Raw genomic sequence first — 15,798 nt, forward strand, 5'->3', positions numbered from 1 at the left:
CTCTGTTTCTGTTGTTTCCGACCCAGCATCATCCTCACAAACACAGCATTCTACCACGCCCGTGTCCGTGCCGCCGCGCGCGATGTTGTTCGACGAGGCAGACTCCGAGCTGCTGAAGACGTGGACCATCAAAAAGCTCGAGGCCATCGACTCCGACGCGGATGCGGACGTCCTCGCCGACTATGTTCTCGCGCTGGTCAAGACAGACGATCCCGTCGGCGTCGCAAAGGCCAACTGCACCGAGAACCTGCGCGATTTTCTGAACGAGAAGGCCGATCGCTTCGTCGACGAGCTCTTCCAGGCACTCACTACCAAATCATACGATCCGTCCCGACCACCACCGAAGCCCACCGCGCCCGCCTACCGACCACCACGCCGAGCCGGCTTCGAGCGCGAGCCTCCGCAGGTACAGACCGCCGGCAAGAAGCGCTCCTACCACGATTGGGATCGCGATGATTCTCAAGGCGGCAGATACATGGGCGGTGACAGACCCGTGAAGCAAGCGCGGAGAGGCGGCAGAGGCGGGCGCCAGCAGTTTGGACAGTACTCTCTGCCGCTGCCTCCAACTCCTCCCCCAGGCATGCCAGCATGGGATCTAAACAATCCCTTTGCGTCGCTCCAAGCTATGTATCAGGCTATGGGCATGGTGCTGCCACCGGAGTCCGCCATGCCTCAGCCGCCCTCGAGAAGCAATAGATGCCGGGACTACGACAAAAAGGGCTTCTGCACGAGAGGCGCAACCTGTCCCTATGAACACGGCGACCATGTCAACATCATTACTGGCGATGAGTATGATCCGACCAATCCAGGCGTTTTGAACGTGCAGCCAGTGCGGACTGGAGTTGTCAGCACCTCTCCCGCCAAGACCAACCGTAGTTCACAAAGTGGACGAGGCAAGAATTGGAGGGCCCCAAAGCGCTCCGAATTCTCTCGCCTGGGCCCGAACTACGACAAGTCGATCATGTCTATCGTTGTAGAGCAGATTCCCGAGGAGAACTTCGATGAGCAGACCGTCCGCGACTTCTTTGGCGACTTCGGTAATATTGAACAAGTTACGCTGCATGCGTACAAGCGAGTTGCCATAGTCAAGTACTACAGCTACGATTCGGCTAGGGCTGCATATGACTCTCCAAAGGTCATCTTTGACAATCGCTTTGTAAAGGTCTATTGGTATAAAGACGAGACTTCTTTGCCGCATTCTACCAAATCTCTCCGGCCTAACGAGCAGAGCGCAGATGAGGATATGAATGAAGACGAGCCGCCACTCGACATGGCGCAAATCGCAAAGCAGCAGGAAGAAGCCCAGCGGAGACATGACGAGAGGAAGCTGAAAGCTGAAGAAGCGCAAAAACAAAAGGATGCTTTCGAGGCGCAAGTAAAAGCTCTCGAGGAGCAGAAGAGGAAGATGCTAGCCAGAGTGGCGAAGAAGGAAGGCAAGCCTATCCCGGAAGAGAGCGAGTACACTAAAGCGCTCAGAGAGCAACTCGCAAAGCTCGAAGCTGAAGCTTTGACATTGGGCATTGACCCCCACGCGGCCACCAATGATCTGCACAACCCCAACGATTATTCTCGAGGCAGAAGTGGCTACAGAGGACGGCCGCGAGGTCGTGGCGGCTATAATGCCAGCTTCCGTGGCGGCTGGGCTGCGGGAAGAGGAGGCGCCGTGAAAAGACTCGATAACAGACCCAAGACAATATGCGTGGCATTCACGGAAGGCACATATGATGAGCATGAAGAGGCTCTCCGCTCGTGGCTTCTTGTTCATGCATCGGAGACGACTGCGATGAGCAAACACCCGAGCAGGCAGGACGCCGCACTGATCGCGTTCGAAGAGCGCTATCTGGGCGAGAACTTCCACGCTTCTGTAGCGTCGCCGAGCTTTCCACTCTCCGGCAAAGTCGAGCTGTCCTGGTATGCGGCGCCCAATGCCTCAATCACTAATGGAACATCAACAGACGTTCAAATGGAGCATGCAAGCGACTCGAACGACATGCATGGTCGAGAGGACGAACAGCATGATGCGCGAGACCTTGATGTTGCAGATGAAGACGACCGCTGGGGATGAGGAAGTCTTTACGCTCCATCGTTCTACACATTGCTCCGCCAACAACGACGATCGTGTTGTATCACACCTGAAGCCGTCAGCTGGAATTGCGGCTCAAAGAGGGCGATCGTTTTTCCGAGGAATTCTGAAGGGTCCAGCCACGATTCACCAATGGGAGATCTCGCTTCAGGTTGTATACCCAAAACCAATAGGTCAACCGCAAGCAGAATGACTTGTGGTGGACAGCCTGTGCCACACTGAAGCTGAATGTAGGTATATAGGTGAGCGAGGAATGTGCATAAAGCTTTGCAACATTCCTACATCATTTCCTTTCTCCACAACTAAATTCGACCCTTAGAGAAGCAGCCGCTCAAAACAACGAGCTTTCAGCTGAGCTGCGCCAGACTGACCATGCCCCGTCATCCTTGAAGCAGAACAAGTCATAGGATTAGGGCGGAGGCTTTTGAGAGGGTTGCCAGTGATGGTGGATTGGGTGATGCGCCACCGAAGTATCAGGCTGCTATACTGGTGGTCAGGTAGAGTGTTGTGGATGTGCATTTGCTTTCTTTCGAGTCAGCCTCCGGCTGTTTCCATGCATGATATGTTCGATGTGCTGAGGATCAGAAGTTGAAAGTGCAGGACTTGATGCGTCATTGTATGAGTGATTCCTGGATCAATCGTCGGAAAGTTTTCTGGATTGACTACTTAGCTCTGTCCAGGGTCTCATGCTATTCTACTGTGTGGCAGCTGCAAAGAACACAGCACAGCACAGCACAGCACAGCACCCTCACCTCGCTCTGCGAAGGATTCACCGGTCTCGAGCTGGGTTTCAGATCCTTCTTCCTACTAACAAGATCTAATAGCACCGGCCTAGCGCTTGTCAAGGGTATAGTGGATCGACTAAGTCGTGGGCCCTTCTGAGGGCTTGGCACAAGCTAGACATGTGCAGGGTAGCTGTAGCTGTGGCTGAGGGCTATGGACCAGGCTGCGCGCCTGAGTATCGATCTTCGCGCAGCCATTGCCATCGACAATGGTGCACTCTGCTTCTTGAGATCACAAGGCTTCGACCAAGACGAAGTCAACAATGCTTGCATACACAATCTCTTGGGCACTTCTATGCCCAACACTCTCGGCTATCTTCTTTGGAATCACATTGCATACTTCGAATCAGAACCGACGGTACTGGTTGTTACTACCTCTCATCATCTTTCCGATCCTCTCACTTAACTCAGCAAGAGATCTCGGACTACCAATAGGCATTCGAACGCTCTGGACTCATGGCGTTCTGTTATACATGCTGCATGCCACATCATTACTATTCATCGAAAAATGGCCGTCACCAATCCCTTCGAATGGATTAAGTTTATGGCATTTCAAAGTCTCTACCACGTTGAGACTATGGACAAATTTCCGCATGATCGAACGTCAAAAGCCCAGCCAGAAAACAATCAAATCTCAAAGCCGACTGGCATTCATTTTGCTCCAAACTCTCAAGCTCACTATATATTACTACCTCCACATAACCCTCATCCCAACCTTCACGCAGGCAACTCTCGGCACGATCGAAAGCAAAGACCTCGCCGTCTCGAAATTTCAACTTTTCAACTTCACAACCCTCACACTCCGAGACTCAGCAATCCGCACCTACTTCTCCCTCTACTGGATCTGGGAATCTTTCATCCATCTCGATTCCTTCCACACGATCTTCTCCATCACATCCGTGGCAACCGGCATCGATCAACCTTCGTCCTGCGCCACCCCTCTCTTCGGACACCCTCACCAAGCAACAAGTATCCGAAACTTCTGGAGCAAATTCTGGCATCGACTCATCGCAAGATCTGGTTCGAATTATGGTCGACTCGTCGCAACAAATATCCTCAAACTCCAGCCTGGCAGTCAGATCCATGACCCCGTTGTGGCTTTCGTCGCGTTTGGAATTTCCGGCCTCATACATTCGTTTGTCGCATGGCAACATCATAGCAAGTCATGGGATCGAGACGTTTGGTGGTTTCTCGTCAACTTTGTTGTTGGAGGTTTGGAGAAGACGGTGATGACTTGTGTGAGAGGTGTGGCGAAGCGATTTGGGGTCTCGAGAGAGCTAAGAAGGCTCGAGGAGAGTTGGTTTGGATGTCTGTTTGGCTATGTATGGGTGCTGGGGTTCTTTTGGTGGAGTGTGCCGTTTTGGCAGTATCCGAGACTTGAAGAGCGGGCTTTGCGGCTTGAGTGGTGGAATGGGTATGCGGAGAGGTTGAGAGCGATTAAGGAGAGGAGGGAAGCTGCTGCTTAGACGGTCTTCGTGACTATTAGTTGCCTATCCGTATGGATGCTCCAGGCAAGAGATGAGACCAAGCGATGGATGGAGAGGCCCTCTTGCATATTCCTCGAGACTATCGACCAGATGCTTGCAAGAGCTGCTCTCAGATTCGTGCGGTTGCTGCACTGCTGAGGCTGTGCCACTATTCACACTTGGACAGAATTCTCGGTCTACTCTGTGCCAGCCGGGATGATTCAAGGCACAGTATGAATCATCTACCATTCATCAAGCTTCCATCTCCTCTCATGCCATTCTATCCGATGTGTTATGGGGCTCAGAGCAGTCCGGCTGGTCATCGGACAGTGTGTCTAGCTGCGGGCTGGAACAGGGGGTTGAAGACATCCTAGTAAAGCCGGTCAGCCGTAAGGCTGAGGTTCCAACGCAAGCTTTACTATGAGCCACTTGTTCTCAACAGCCGAAGCATCGCTTATTACCAACTGGGAGAGCGTTCTATTCTGTCGACTTATTTTAGGTATGACGAATGGCGCTGTTGAGGATCGACAGACCGCAGAAGACCAGTGCTCAAAAGTGGACAGGCTGTGTATGCACTGTTTCGCCAAAGATCTGCCGACCTGCACTACCTAGTTGCCAAGGACGTTGCCTCAGATTCTATCCTAATTTCCATGTGGCTCAGCTGCTTTATAGACCTATTTGCGCAGATGAAGTGCTTCTTGACCCTCGAAGATCCAGGTCAACTTGTATTCTCACGCCTTTCTGGCAACGCACCTTTTCACTTCTCAGAAATACTGCTAAAGATGGCCGACATGCAGGACCACAATCACGCAAGAACACAATCAATACTCCAACCACCGCCTTCGCCACTCACAATCGGAAGCAACCATATTTCCGAAGGCGAACGTATCCTCAACATCATATGTCCCGCCAGATACTTCACCTCATCAACATGTACCATCACCGACGAACACGGCGAACTCCTCTTCAAACTCGAGATCCCAGCAGCCTTTAAATCCTACAGCGTACGACGCACATTGAAAGATACCTCAGACCGAACACTCCTGGTACTTCGTCATCCAAATTCAAAAATCCACACTCTGGCCGTAGAAACCGAGACTGGGACGCAACTCTGTCTTATCAAGGATCATGGCCAGCATGTCAGAGACCAGACTGCGCAGATACATTTTGGAGAATGTTATGCGACGATCGATATTCGAGATGTGAATGCGATTGGGACGAAGACTTTGTATCAATTCCAAGGACAGCCTGTCGCGGAATTGGAGATGGTTGTTGATCATGAGCTTGGGCTTTTGACGAGCAAAAGTGATTCCGTCAGGACGGCGTGGAGGCTGAGAATTGCGCCTGGGGTTGATATGGCACTTTTCGTCGCGTTGGCATTTGCTCGGATAGAAATTTCGCAGTCCTGGCGTCGCTGAGAGGCGAGCCATTGAGATGTGAGAGTTGAAGGCAGTATCTCACGTCGATTCGTCGATGGAGCGTTGTGCTTATCTGAGAAGCAGCTGGATAATGGCTTACCGTTGTTCACAACAAACAAGGTAGACCAGACTTCGCGAACCTGAATCTCGGTGGCTGAAATTGTAGTCCTTTGCTATTGATCACAGACGCTATCTGCTCGCAAGAAGTCGAGAGCCACAATGAAGCTGGACGTAGCCTTGCTGTATTAGTCCACTCCCAGTAGGCCTCCGCTTGTGCAGTGGTTGGCCGCAAGTTCTTCCTCAAGTAAGACCAAGCTGAAGATATCACTGCTCTCAAACGACATTCTGATAAATCCTTCCGAAAACCGATAGCCTTGTTGCTGTTTTCGTTTCTTCATGTTAGAGGCCGAACCCTGTCTGCACTATAATGGACATTCTCCACAGGCGCTTACGGCACTTCACCGGCATTGCGGCGCTACATCTAGTGTGCTTCAGCAGACTAGCCGGTGCTATTAGGTCGGGTCCTAGCGGCACCTATAGTGGACGATGGATGCGTGTCTGTTCGAATCTTGCTCTGCCACAATGAGCTGCTCTTGGAAGCACACACAGCGAGATACTATGCGTCGTAGCCGTCACGCTATGGATTCTGGTCTGCAAGAGTTTGTTCGTTCGTAGTAGACACCTTCCCAAGACAATAACAGCGGGTCGTGGGAGCGAGTTGCTGTCCGGATCTGGGAAGCCATGTCGGTCGCGTCAATCTGAATGCAGAGGATCCATTGATTACGACGCGGATCAGGAGACCACCAGCGTTGCCAAATTGCTGTACCGGCTGTCGAGCATCAGTATCGTGATCAGGCTGAGAAAGTGTCGTTTTCGCTGAGGCGTCGAATTGAATAGCACATGGGGATGAATCCATCGCAAGGCTGAGGTGTGTCCAGAGCCTGGGACGCCAGCGTGACTTGATGAAGAAAGTGGATCGCGCTGTAAGCTAGGGTAGCATGCCCTTGCCAAGGATAGCATCGATCCTGTTGATACAATTACAGATGTCTACAAGCCGACCATGGTGGATCCAAGAAGATCCATGTGTTGGTTTTCGCCGATGCGGAAATAGGATTCGAGCCGTGTCCATGATCTCTTTGCTCCGAGCCTCCAGTCAGGATTGATGCGCAATGCCAGAATAACGAAGGAAGTAGCGCGTCTCGTACACTCTCCATACAACACAGCTGGTTGTTGGTTTTATCGACCGCAGCAACGACGGTTTCGTCACCGGTATGGTTCAGGAAGGAGTGGCATGGGCCACAATGATATCAGCTCTTCGCTCCGACAAAGATATATAACAGTCCTCTGCACACCTACAATCTCGTTCATCATCAGCATCAACATCATAACAATCTCCAGCATACAAGCCCACTCAGCTTCACTACCGCTTCCAACATCATCAACTTCAGCCTCGTCACTATCCAAGACAACCCAAACCTCACCAAATCCTAAACAACAACTTCAAAATGGTTTCCGCAAAGCAGGTCGCCGTCGCCGGTGTCGCAGCCGTGGGCATGGTTCAGTTCTGCCCAGCTCCATTCCTCGCAGCATTGACAGCAGTCGAGGTGATGACCACCGTGTCCGGTGTCGTCGGCGCCATCGGCGGTCTCGCCGGTGGAGCAGCCGCAGTTGCCAGCGCTGTTTCGGACGCCAAGGGCAAGAGAAAGCGATCTGAGGGCGAGGTTGACTTCTTCAGCCGCATCAACAAGCGTCAGGAAATGAATGCAGCGGCCATCGAGTCTTGCCACCAGCAACTTGGATCAGCCACCGTCGGATTTCAATCTCAGGGGACCGGAACTGGCAGTGAGTGACACCTTGACCAATCATCATGCTTTGCAAGCTGACTTGTTACAGACGTCCTTGTCACCGGAATTCCATCCAGCTGCATGACGCTCCTGACTGTCATTACTGGCAAGTACAACGAGGGCAACCCAATTCCTATGGGCAGCGATTCTGCTGTATTCCAGAACCTGAGCGACGAGTCTCTCCAGGAGCTTATCGACGCTCTCAGCGCTCACGCTTAGAGAATTTCGACCATCGCCAGCATTTCGGGGTAGTTTCATGGGAGCAGGAGTAGATCGGGAGTAGCTTAGATTTCGTAGCACCACAATCGTTATATCCAATTCGAAAATTAGCTTCCAGAGTCTTGTTGCTTTCGGCTTTGTGGAAGAATCTGAGCAAAGAATCTTGACGTGACGTTTCACAGAAGGACGCGAAGCTTTCGGCAGGAAGAACGGTGAAACGAAACCCCTGTTGTCATTGCACCTAGCCGTTGCTGTTACTGTCTCCCTCATTAGCCATAACATTATATCGTACCTTTCTGGGTTCCCCGTAGCAAGCTCCAACGGATGTCAGCCGGATCTAAGTAGCAGTCGTCCAAGTCCTGCTGGGCTAACACATACTTGAAGTCCAATTCATCTGCATTGCAACACTATCTTCAAGCTTCGAATATTACGCCCAAATGTCATTCTCTGCATCAAAATATGCCGCATCTGAATACGGGAGCATACGCCAGAATCTCCCAGCAGACTATAATCCTTATTAGGCTATGTTTTTGCCACATGAGCGATGTCGATACTTACATGGCAGGGGCGTGCTGACCGGCCCAGTCGCTGTTGATGTTCTGCTGGTTGGAGAAGCCGTTGAAGAAGAGGATGACGTCGAAAAGACTGGCGATGTGCCGTTGCCCCAAGTCCTGGTCTGATCGTAGAAAAAGTTCATAAACTCCGTAGATGCATCGACCTGCTGCGGACTGGTGTTTGCCCAACAGTGGTTGCAAGAATTATCAGTTATGGTGATTTGCGTGATGATACCAGTGTTGTCTGCATTTCCAAATCCGTATCGAATGTAAGAAGGGCCCGTGGCCATGGTGGTGTTGGTACGGCTGTATCCCTGGCGAGCTGCCCATTCGGTAGCCCAATGTGGAATCTCGGGAAGCACTCGGTTTCGTCTGAATCCACCATAATAGTTAATGGTGGCATCATTCACTCCATGCACCTCCATGTAGGCGACATTGTTTCTCGAAGGTGAACAGATAGCCTGGAATAATTAGCAAACTTCGCTGGGATCAGAATGTCACCCTTACCTGAACAGGTGTGTTGACTGGGTCGACGGTGCGAGGATCTTGAGCCGAGTTGGTATTATTTGTGTACATGGCAGCAGACATACCAGTGAACACAGATATAGTAGAGCTCATGACTGGGTCGCATGCCAGCACCTGGACAAGACCACCGCCATTACTGTAGCCCGTGACCCAGATGCGACCAGTGTCAATGCAGAAACTCCCTAGTAGAAAAGCAATCAGAGATCTCACGAAGCTGATGTCGTCCAAGTTCTTGTACTGAGAGCCTGTTGGGCCGTAGTCGGGATTCGAAATGAAAGCGTTGCCAATACCAGTGACATACACAGCAATTCCAAAAGGATTCCGTGTCCCGTCATTGAACTTTGAGTCGCTCTGGATCGAATACGCATCTCCTCCAGTACCATGGAAGCCCAGAATAAGCGGGGACGCCCTATTATTGTAATAGTAACGAGGAATGTGGACAAGATACTGTCTGGTGTAGCCATCGGAGCCGGTGTAGCTGTAGTTAACGCTCGCCCCGTTCGGCACTAAGCCTGGCCAGAGGGCCTGTCCACAGCCTGTTGATGCATTGGCTGTGCCCGCCAGAGGAGGGATTGCATAGTTGGGATTGGGTGGAATACTTCGGACAATAACACTCAGCCCGCTGTTCGCCGTAAGAGCAGTGAAGCCCGTCTTCATGTAGCAAGTAGTGCCCTGTAAAGTGGCGGATTGACATCCTGTATATGCGTCACATGCAGCCATACAGCCAGCAAGGTCTGAGACTGTCTGTTGCGACACGGATGACGGAGAGTTATCAAATCCGCAGTAAACCGTATAGACACTGCCGCAAGGCGAGGTATACTGGGTTTGATTGGCGCCGGGGCAAGCAGGGGACGACGGTGAGACTGCGCCAGAAGTGGTGCACACGCCAGTAAAGCCGGATGGGTATGGCCCTGTGGCTGTAGCTGTTGCAGTCTGCATCTCATCAGTATTGCTCCAAAGCAGCTCTCGTGTTATGCACTGTTCATGAAGATCGTGTCCACGATGAATTGACATGTATACTCACCGGAGTGGAAGCAGCGCCTGATGTAGCTGCAGAGGTAACCTACATTTAGTTAGCAATGGCAATCAACAGGAAATGTGATGAATAGCCTACCGTTGCAGAAATTGAAGCTGGCGTTGAAGAACTCTGTTGAAATTAGCACTGCTAACTGCTTGGCTGTCTCGACGAAGTCGACCCACAGACGAGGTTGATGTTAGTGTCGTAGACCTGACTGTAATTCGGGTCGCGAAGTCTTCGGTGGCGAAGAAGGTAATGCTCTCCTGAGGTACGTCCGCGTAGTCCTTCATGTAGCACACACCACCATTTCCACCGGTTATACCTGACGGCTCTGCATTGTCATAGCTGAATTCGAAGCTGGTGCACTCCTCCTCGGCATTGCAGATGGCAAAACAGGAAGCCATATCGGCCGCATTGACTTGACCTATTGTGACGGCGCCGTTTGCGTTTCTTTGGCAATAGATCTGTTTGTCAGTCAATTAGAGCTCGAGATTTTGTCGTTCAAGTGACGACGCACAGCCCAGAGATTGCCCGCGGAATCTTGCCAAGTAGAGCCATTGTAGTATGGGCAAGGCTGTTGCGCAGAAGCTCTTATCATGTGAGCACCGCCATAGAATGATCCCCATTGATTGTTGGGTGTCGTGCCAGCGTCCAAAACATAGTTTGAGAGCTCTCGGTTCTGGTAGTAGCAAAGGCCGGAGCCACTTGTGGCACCTGTAGACTGTCAGAATCACGACGTCCTTGAGCATCATCGCGTTTTCTTACTGTTTACCGATCCGACAAAGTAGAAGCCTACGCAACCGGGACGTTTGTCACAGCCTCGAAAGCAAGCCGAGACTCCTCGTCCGTTCGTGCCACCATTGTTATTGTAGTATGTCTTCCTGTTTCGCTGGCCGCAATTCATCTGCCATAGAGCGCCGAAGCTATCTGTGAATGTTCCGTTGGCATCTCCGTTGTTGAACGGGGTCAGACCTGCAGTACACGTCGGAGCGAAGGTCCACGCTTGCGTAGCTGTTGGTTGGAAGAGGTCTGCATTTGGCGACTGCTGTGCGATTGCGGGCTGTGTTAGCACTTGAAAAAGCAAGATACCGATGATATTGGCAGATATGGACGGAAACCCCATGGCCATTGGACTCTCGGTGTGAGCGCGCGAATCAAGATGTACGAGAGTTAGGAGATAGAATGAGAATGCTGGAACGGACGTCTCTGGCGAGAATGTGGGTCGCCTAAGCAGTGACCTCCATGAGAGCGCCACAGCAATGCTGGCCTGTAGTCCTGGCCCTGTGCTGGCCGGCTCTTTATCGATTCACCTCTCTGGCTAATAATAACGGTAGAGGACTGTGTTGACTGTCTGCCCACCGAGCTGGAGAGCTCCTGTCCTACCCCCCTTTTGCATCGAGATTGATGTCCAAGGCATGCAGTTCTTGGGTTGCCGTCGGTAAGTGTGCATTCCTCTCAAGGCGCGGCACGTGTGACCGCACAAGCTTTGGAATTTGTGTTCTCCCTCCACAACTGTCCATTGGGAACGGTGTTTTCCAATTCAGCCACGAGGCTAGTCTTGTGAATGTTGGGTCTCTCGAATCTCGATGCTAAGCTAAATGGAGCGCTTGACTTGGGTTGGAGTTTTCTACGCTGTAATCGCTATCGCTCGCGGAATGCATCTTCGATGTGCTTCTGGTTTGAATCAACGATGATCAACGCGATTGTGGTCTGAGACTGGTTTGTTGGGAGGATTGTGGTGGATGCCAGTAGAGTCGTGAAGCTGCAGCGTCGACCATCAGACCAAGCGGGCTTGGCGCCAAGGCCTGCATGCTCGCACTGCCAGCGGTTCCTCGATAACAGACAGGCTGACTCAGAAATGAGCACTAACCGTCTACGGTCCTATAGAGTACACGTCCGGACTTCACGGCTCTACTGTTCACATCACAGGGTTATCATCGACACACTCTGCTATGAGCACGAATCACGCAGAATGCGCGCCATCTCGTTCAGATGATGCAGCCGAAACGCAGGGAAAATATGTGAAGAACCGCATCACGATCGCCATGCTAGCAAACACAGCAAGGCCCTCACTCTGGGCATATGCTGAATCAAAAGACTCAACCGGCGAGAACAAAGGGTAGCAATCAAGCCGTGGCATACTGAGTCGGTGATAATGTGGCTTATTTCTGCCTATGAACGCTCAAGCATTTCAAGCCGACGATGTCGAGCAGGGCATCTCAGCTGCGGACAGAAAAGCCCGGATTCTCCTACACCACTCTCTCCGCACATGGAGTATTCAGCGCCAACGATCGAGACTACCTCAAGCTGTTCCACAACGGGATCGTGTGCGATGGCAAGCGCTGTCGCACGAGCAAACCCCATATAGCAGGTCCAAGATACACGTGTTCTGAATGCGAAGACTTCGATCTGTGCCTCTCCTGCGCTCGGGACAAGGGAAATGGCCATAATGCTTCACATGAGTTCTTCAGGTGTGTGGTTCCTCCAAAAATTGCGGATCCCATCGTAGCAGAGCGGAAATCTCGAGATAGTGATCCAGCGTCTATCATTCAAAAGGGCGACCGGTGTGTCGACACGAAGACTGGCGAGCGCAAGGAAGCTGGGGAATTGCTTGAAGATATGATCTCAGCTCGCGATGGAAGCCATCAGGAAACTACTCATGAAGTACAGAGCAACCTACCGGAAGAAGCAGACCGGAGACAGCAGCGATTGGCATTCGACGAGACGAAAAACCTGGACATCAAGCACGATCACAACAGTCAAGCCGCAAGCCAAAGGCAAGGCGAGGAAAAGCATAGAAAGTGCCTTGTCGATTGAAACCGAACATAGCTGCTAAGGCGAATGGTAACACGGAGTAAGTTGTCCATCGGACAGAGACGATAAATCAGAGCGTCGCAACGCCATCGATAAACCTAGACAAAAATCTTAATAGCCTCTTCAAAGTCCCCATCAATCATCTTCATCACTTCCTCGCCACCAGGCCGCTCACTCTCCGGCGCCTTGGCCACCAACGCTTTCCCAAGCTCATTCGTCAACTTCCTCAAATCCCCCATATCGCCAGACACAGTACTCTGCAAACCCGCCGCCGCCAACTTCTCCTTCTTCTCCTTGAGGCTCGCCATGCAAGCCGCGATATTCGGCTCCAAGATATCTCGAACGTAAGCCGTGATATTCCTGGCCTCTTCCTCGCTCACAACTTCGCTGGCATTGGCGTCGCAAATGGTATTCTTAATGTCTCGTCCGAGTTTGGCTTCGTCGCTGGAGATGCTTGCTGCTGCCAGGAGACCTCCTGAGTAGGCTTTCAGAGTGGCCGTGAGTTTTTGGACCGAGGCATTGATGGTTTCGAGATTGTGTTGTGATGAGGCTGCATCGCGGGGCGTGAGTGCTGCTTTGGCGGAAGCTGCGAGCTGGCTGAACTTGGAGAGTCTCAACATCGTGGCTTGAAGTACGACTTGGAGCGTCTGGTTCGCTTTCTCTTTGGCTTCTGTTTCTGCCTGTATATCGTACCGCAGATCCATGCCAACCTCCGAGGCATTGTGAGTAGCTAGCTACTGAAGTGACCGAAATATCACCAAGCGAACCTACCAATCTCCGGGGTTTGATGCAGTCTAGTGGCACAGCTGTCAGGCAGTGAAATACCAGAACGCCTCCTATTGCGAGCTGGACATCGAGCTGGGGCCGAGGCTTCGCGAGCCATTGGAAGTGTCACATGGAAGATCTGGAGTTGTGGCATGCGTGCGTGCGACACAGATATTATCACGGTGCCTAGGTCCACATAAGATGTCTAGAAGGGCTGTGTACAAGGCTCCAGAATCCTCGTCATGATCGTTGGTGGTGTGTGAGTAGAAGTGTAAGCGTCATCGTTGGTCGTTGGAAGTCGCAGGCATTTTCTCGGCCGAGTGATCGGCATCACCTTCTCCATCCACCTCGTCAACACTCCAATAATCTGTACTGCGCCATACCCAGTACTCTCTACATCACGAGTCAGCGGACAATTCCAACCTTGAGACGCGATCAGTAGGGGTGCTGTTAGTAACCACTTGTCGGTGGAAAGCAACGTTAGTAACAAAACAACGTTAATAACCAGTTAGTATCAATATTCATGCCTTAGGTGTCTATATAGACCTCACCTCTTTATAGTATAGAATAGACTAAGCCTATAGCAATAGCATAGTGCCTTCGTAACTATCTCGGTACTAATGTCCTTTATAGATCCGTCTCTTCCGACTTAGCTAAGCTCAATTTAGTATAGATTAGTATAGAGATTGCTTATATAGCTCTTCCGAGTAGTAGTTGCTTAGGCGACTACTTAGCAGAGGGTTACCTAGCAACTATACTACTAGGGTTAGTAGAATAGTAGGTTTACTAATATTGTCTAAATAGCCTAAAACTAGATAGTTCGAGAGGTATTATTAAGAGAGAATTGCCTACTGTTTTTCTACCTGTTTCGACTACCTAATCCTCCGATTTTCGCATTTCTAGCAATTCTACGAATCTTATAATTCCGACTTTTTTAAAATGCCTCGTTTAAAGGACCTAGTTAACCTTAACTTCTCCTAAGTCGATACCGCTAATATAGGCAAATTTGTAAGGTATATCTAGTACGATAGCGGGAAAGGAACGATAGTAGAAGGAAGCCTATTACGGAAGAAGGCGCACCTAGCGAAATGTTAGAAGTATTTAGACTATAAGAGGGCTTACTATTCTAACGATAAAGAGGCGCCGCCGCGCAAGCAACGTACGCTGCTATTTAGTGTCGCTAAGTCTAAGAAGGTACGTAATTTAGCTATTACGAGGGCGATATTATATAGCGGAAGGCTATTTAATCTCGTAGACGCGAGATTCTATCCTAAATAGCGCGAGGCCTTCTATACCTTCGATACTAATTATAACCCTCTAAGTCGCGATAAGGTAGTAGATTGTATCGATACGGTGCGAGCAGAGGTCGAGAAGGACGTTAAGGCGGTGTTTAATGCGCTTTGAGACCTTAACTTTAGCGCTAATAAGAGTAAGAGCCGCGGTAGTACTCGTTTCTACAACCTGTTAGCTAATATAGTGTCTAGCTCGTTCTTCTATAACCTACTAGACATAAAGAACTCTAACGCTAACGCTATTACCCTCGCGCGGTAGGTAACTAAGCAGGTAGCGCCCTTTATTAATAGTAACCTTAAACGATAGAATAGCCTATAAACCGATACCTACGCGATAATAAGATTACTCTAGGACCGACTCGCCGAGAATCTACTTACTAAGCATATAATTTGCGTCTTCTACGACTCGTATAGTATATAGCTATATATTAGCGACTAGGGTAACTATTAGAAGGACTCGTACCTGCCGTTCTATAGCGACACGCTCCGAGAGGCTTTATACGTACTTGCCTTATTTAAGAGGTCGAAGAAGGCTTAGAATATCCTAAAGGCCTTTACTAAGGACAACGAGGCTATTTTAAGGGCATTTGCTATCGCCTGTCTTACTCGCTAGAGGTTATACTATGCTATAATACATAGCCTGTTTATAGTAATAACAACCCTTTAAGACTGCTCGAGGGTTATAGCTTATAGGCTATTCTAAGGCTCGAATAGTCGCCTCGCAAAGGGCGCCTCTACTGCCTTTAAGACTATTAACTCGCCTCTATTCTAGAGCCGCCTATAGAGCCTTTATACACTCCTTTAGCTAATTAACGAAGTACGGCTAGTTAGTAAGAGCGACACCTCTAAGGTTAGCGATATAGTGCCTCGCTAGTAGCAACTGCGTTGCTCGATTAAGTAGGCGCGCCTGCCTTATTAGAAGGACCTATTATCGCTCTTCGACCTCCGGTTTATTAAGTAAACACAACCCGTCTACTAGGTAGCGTACTCGTTATATATTAACAATCTATTAGTTTCT

The 15,798-nt window shown here is 50.5% G+C and overlaps 7 protein-coding genes across 7 annotated transcripts; 5 read left to right on the forward strand and 2 right to left on the reverse strand.

The window, feature by feature from the left end:
- Positions 1-82: 82 nt before the first annotated feature.
- On the forward strand, positions 83-2,065 carry MYCFIDRAFT_77525 (uncharacterized protein; the record flags this gene model as incomplete). The annotated part of the gene is made up of 1 exon (XM_007924600.1): positions 83-2,065. The coding sequence occupies one exon, from the start codon at positions 83-85 to the stop codon at positions 2,063-2,065; it is 1,983 nt and encodes a 660-aa protein (XP_007922791.1).
- Positions 2,066-3,128: 1,063 nt separating this feature from the next.
- MYCFIDRAFT_194639 (uncharacterized protein) lies at positions 3,129-4,331 on the forward strand (the record flags this gene model as incomplete). Its single annotated transcript, XM_007925657.1, has 1 exon — positions 3,129-4,331. One exon carries the CDS (start codon positions 3,129-3,131, stop codon positions 4,329-4,331), a length of 1,203 nt encoding a protein of 400 aa, XP_007923848.1.
- Positions 4,332-5,113: 782 nt separating this feature from the next.
- MYCFIDRAFT_77523 (uncharacterized protein) lies at positions 5,114-5,749 on the forward strand (the record flags this gene model as incomplete). Its single annotated transcript, XM_007924599.1, has 1 exon — positions 5,114-5,749. The coding sequence occupies one exon, from the start codon at positions 5,114-5,116 to the stop codon at positions 5,747-5,749; it is 636 nt and encodes a 211-aa protein (XP_007922790.1).
- Positions 5,750-7,254: 1,505 nt separating this feature from the next.
- Positions 7,255-7,812, forward strand: MYCFIDRAFT_77522 (uncharacterized protein; the record flags this gene model as incomplete). The annotated part of the gene is made up of 2 exons (XM_007924598.1): positions 7,255-7,591; positions 7,643-7,812. 2 exons carry the CDS (start codon positions 7,255-7,257, stop codon positions 7,810-7,812), a joined length of 507 nt encoding a protein of 168 aa, XP_007922789.1.
- A 724-nt stretch (positions 7,813-8,536) lies between these two features.
- Positions 8,537-9,452, reverse strand: MYCFIDRAFT_120329 (uncharacterized protein; the record flags this gene model as incomplete). The annotated part of the gene is made up of 2 exons (XM_007925658.1): positions 8,537-8,827; positions 8,892-9,452. Coding segments are annotated over 2 exons (852 nt in total), but the record flags the coding sequence as incomplete, so codon positions are not given.
- Positions 9,453-11,847: 2,395 nt separating this feature from the next.
- MYCFIDRAFT_210564 (uncharacterized protein) lies at positions 11,848-13,369 on the reverse strand. The gene has a single exon (XM_007925660.1). The coding sequence runs from the start codon at positions 13,341-13,343 to the stop codon at positions 12,822-12,824; it is 522 nt and encodes a 173-aa protein (XP_007923851.1). The 5' UTR covers positions 13,344-13,369; the 3' UTR covers positions 11,848-12,821.
- Positions 11,848-13,369, forward strand: MYCFIDRAFT_206888 (uncharacterized protein). The gene is made up of 5 exons (XM_007925659.1): positions 11,848-12,113; positions 12,148-12,280; positions 12,311-12,573; positions 12,602-12,710; positions 12,739-13,369. Exons 1-5 carry the CDS (start codon positions 12,084-12,086, stop codon positions 12,765-12,767), a joined length of 564 nt encoding a protein of 187 aa, XP_007923850.1. The 5' UTR covers positions 11,848-12,083; the 3' UTR covers positions 12,768-13,369.
- Positions 13,370-15,798: the final 2,429 nt, after the last annotated feature.

This window comes from Pseudocercospora fijiensis (assembly GCF_000340215.1).
Source record: "Pseudocercospora fijiensis CIRAD86 unplaced genomic scaffold MYCFIscaffold_2, whole genome shotgun sequence".
Taxonomy (NCBI): Eukaryota; Fungi; Ascomycota; class Dothideomycetes; order Mycosphaerellales; family Mycosphaerellaceae; genus Pseudocercospora; species Pseudocercospora fijiensis.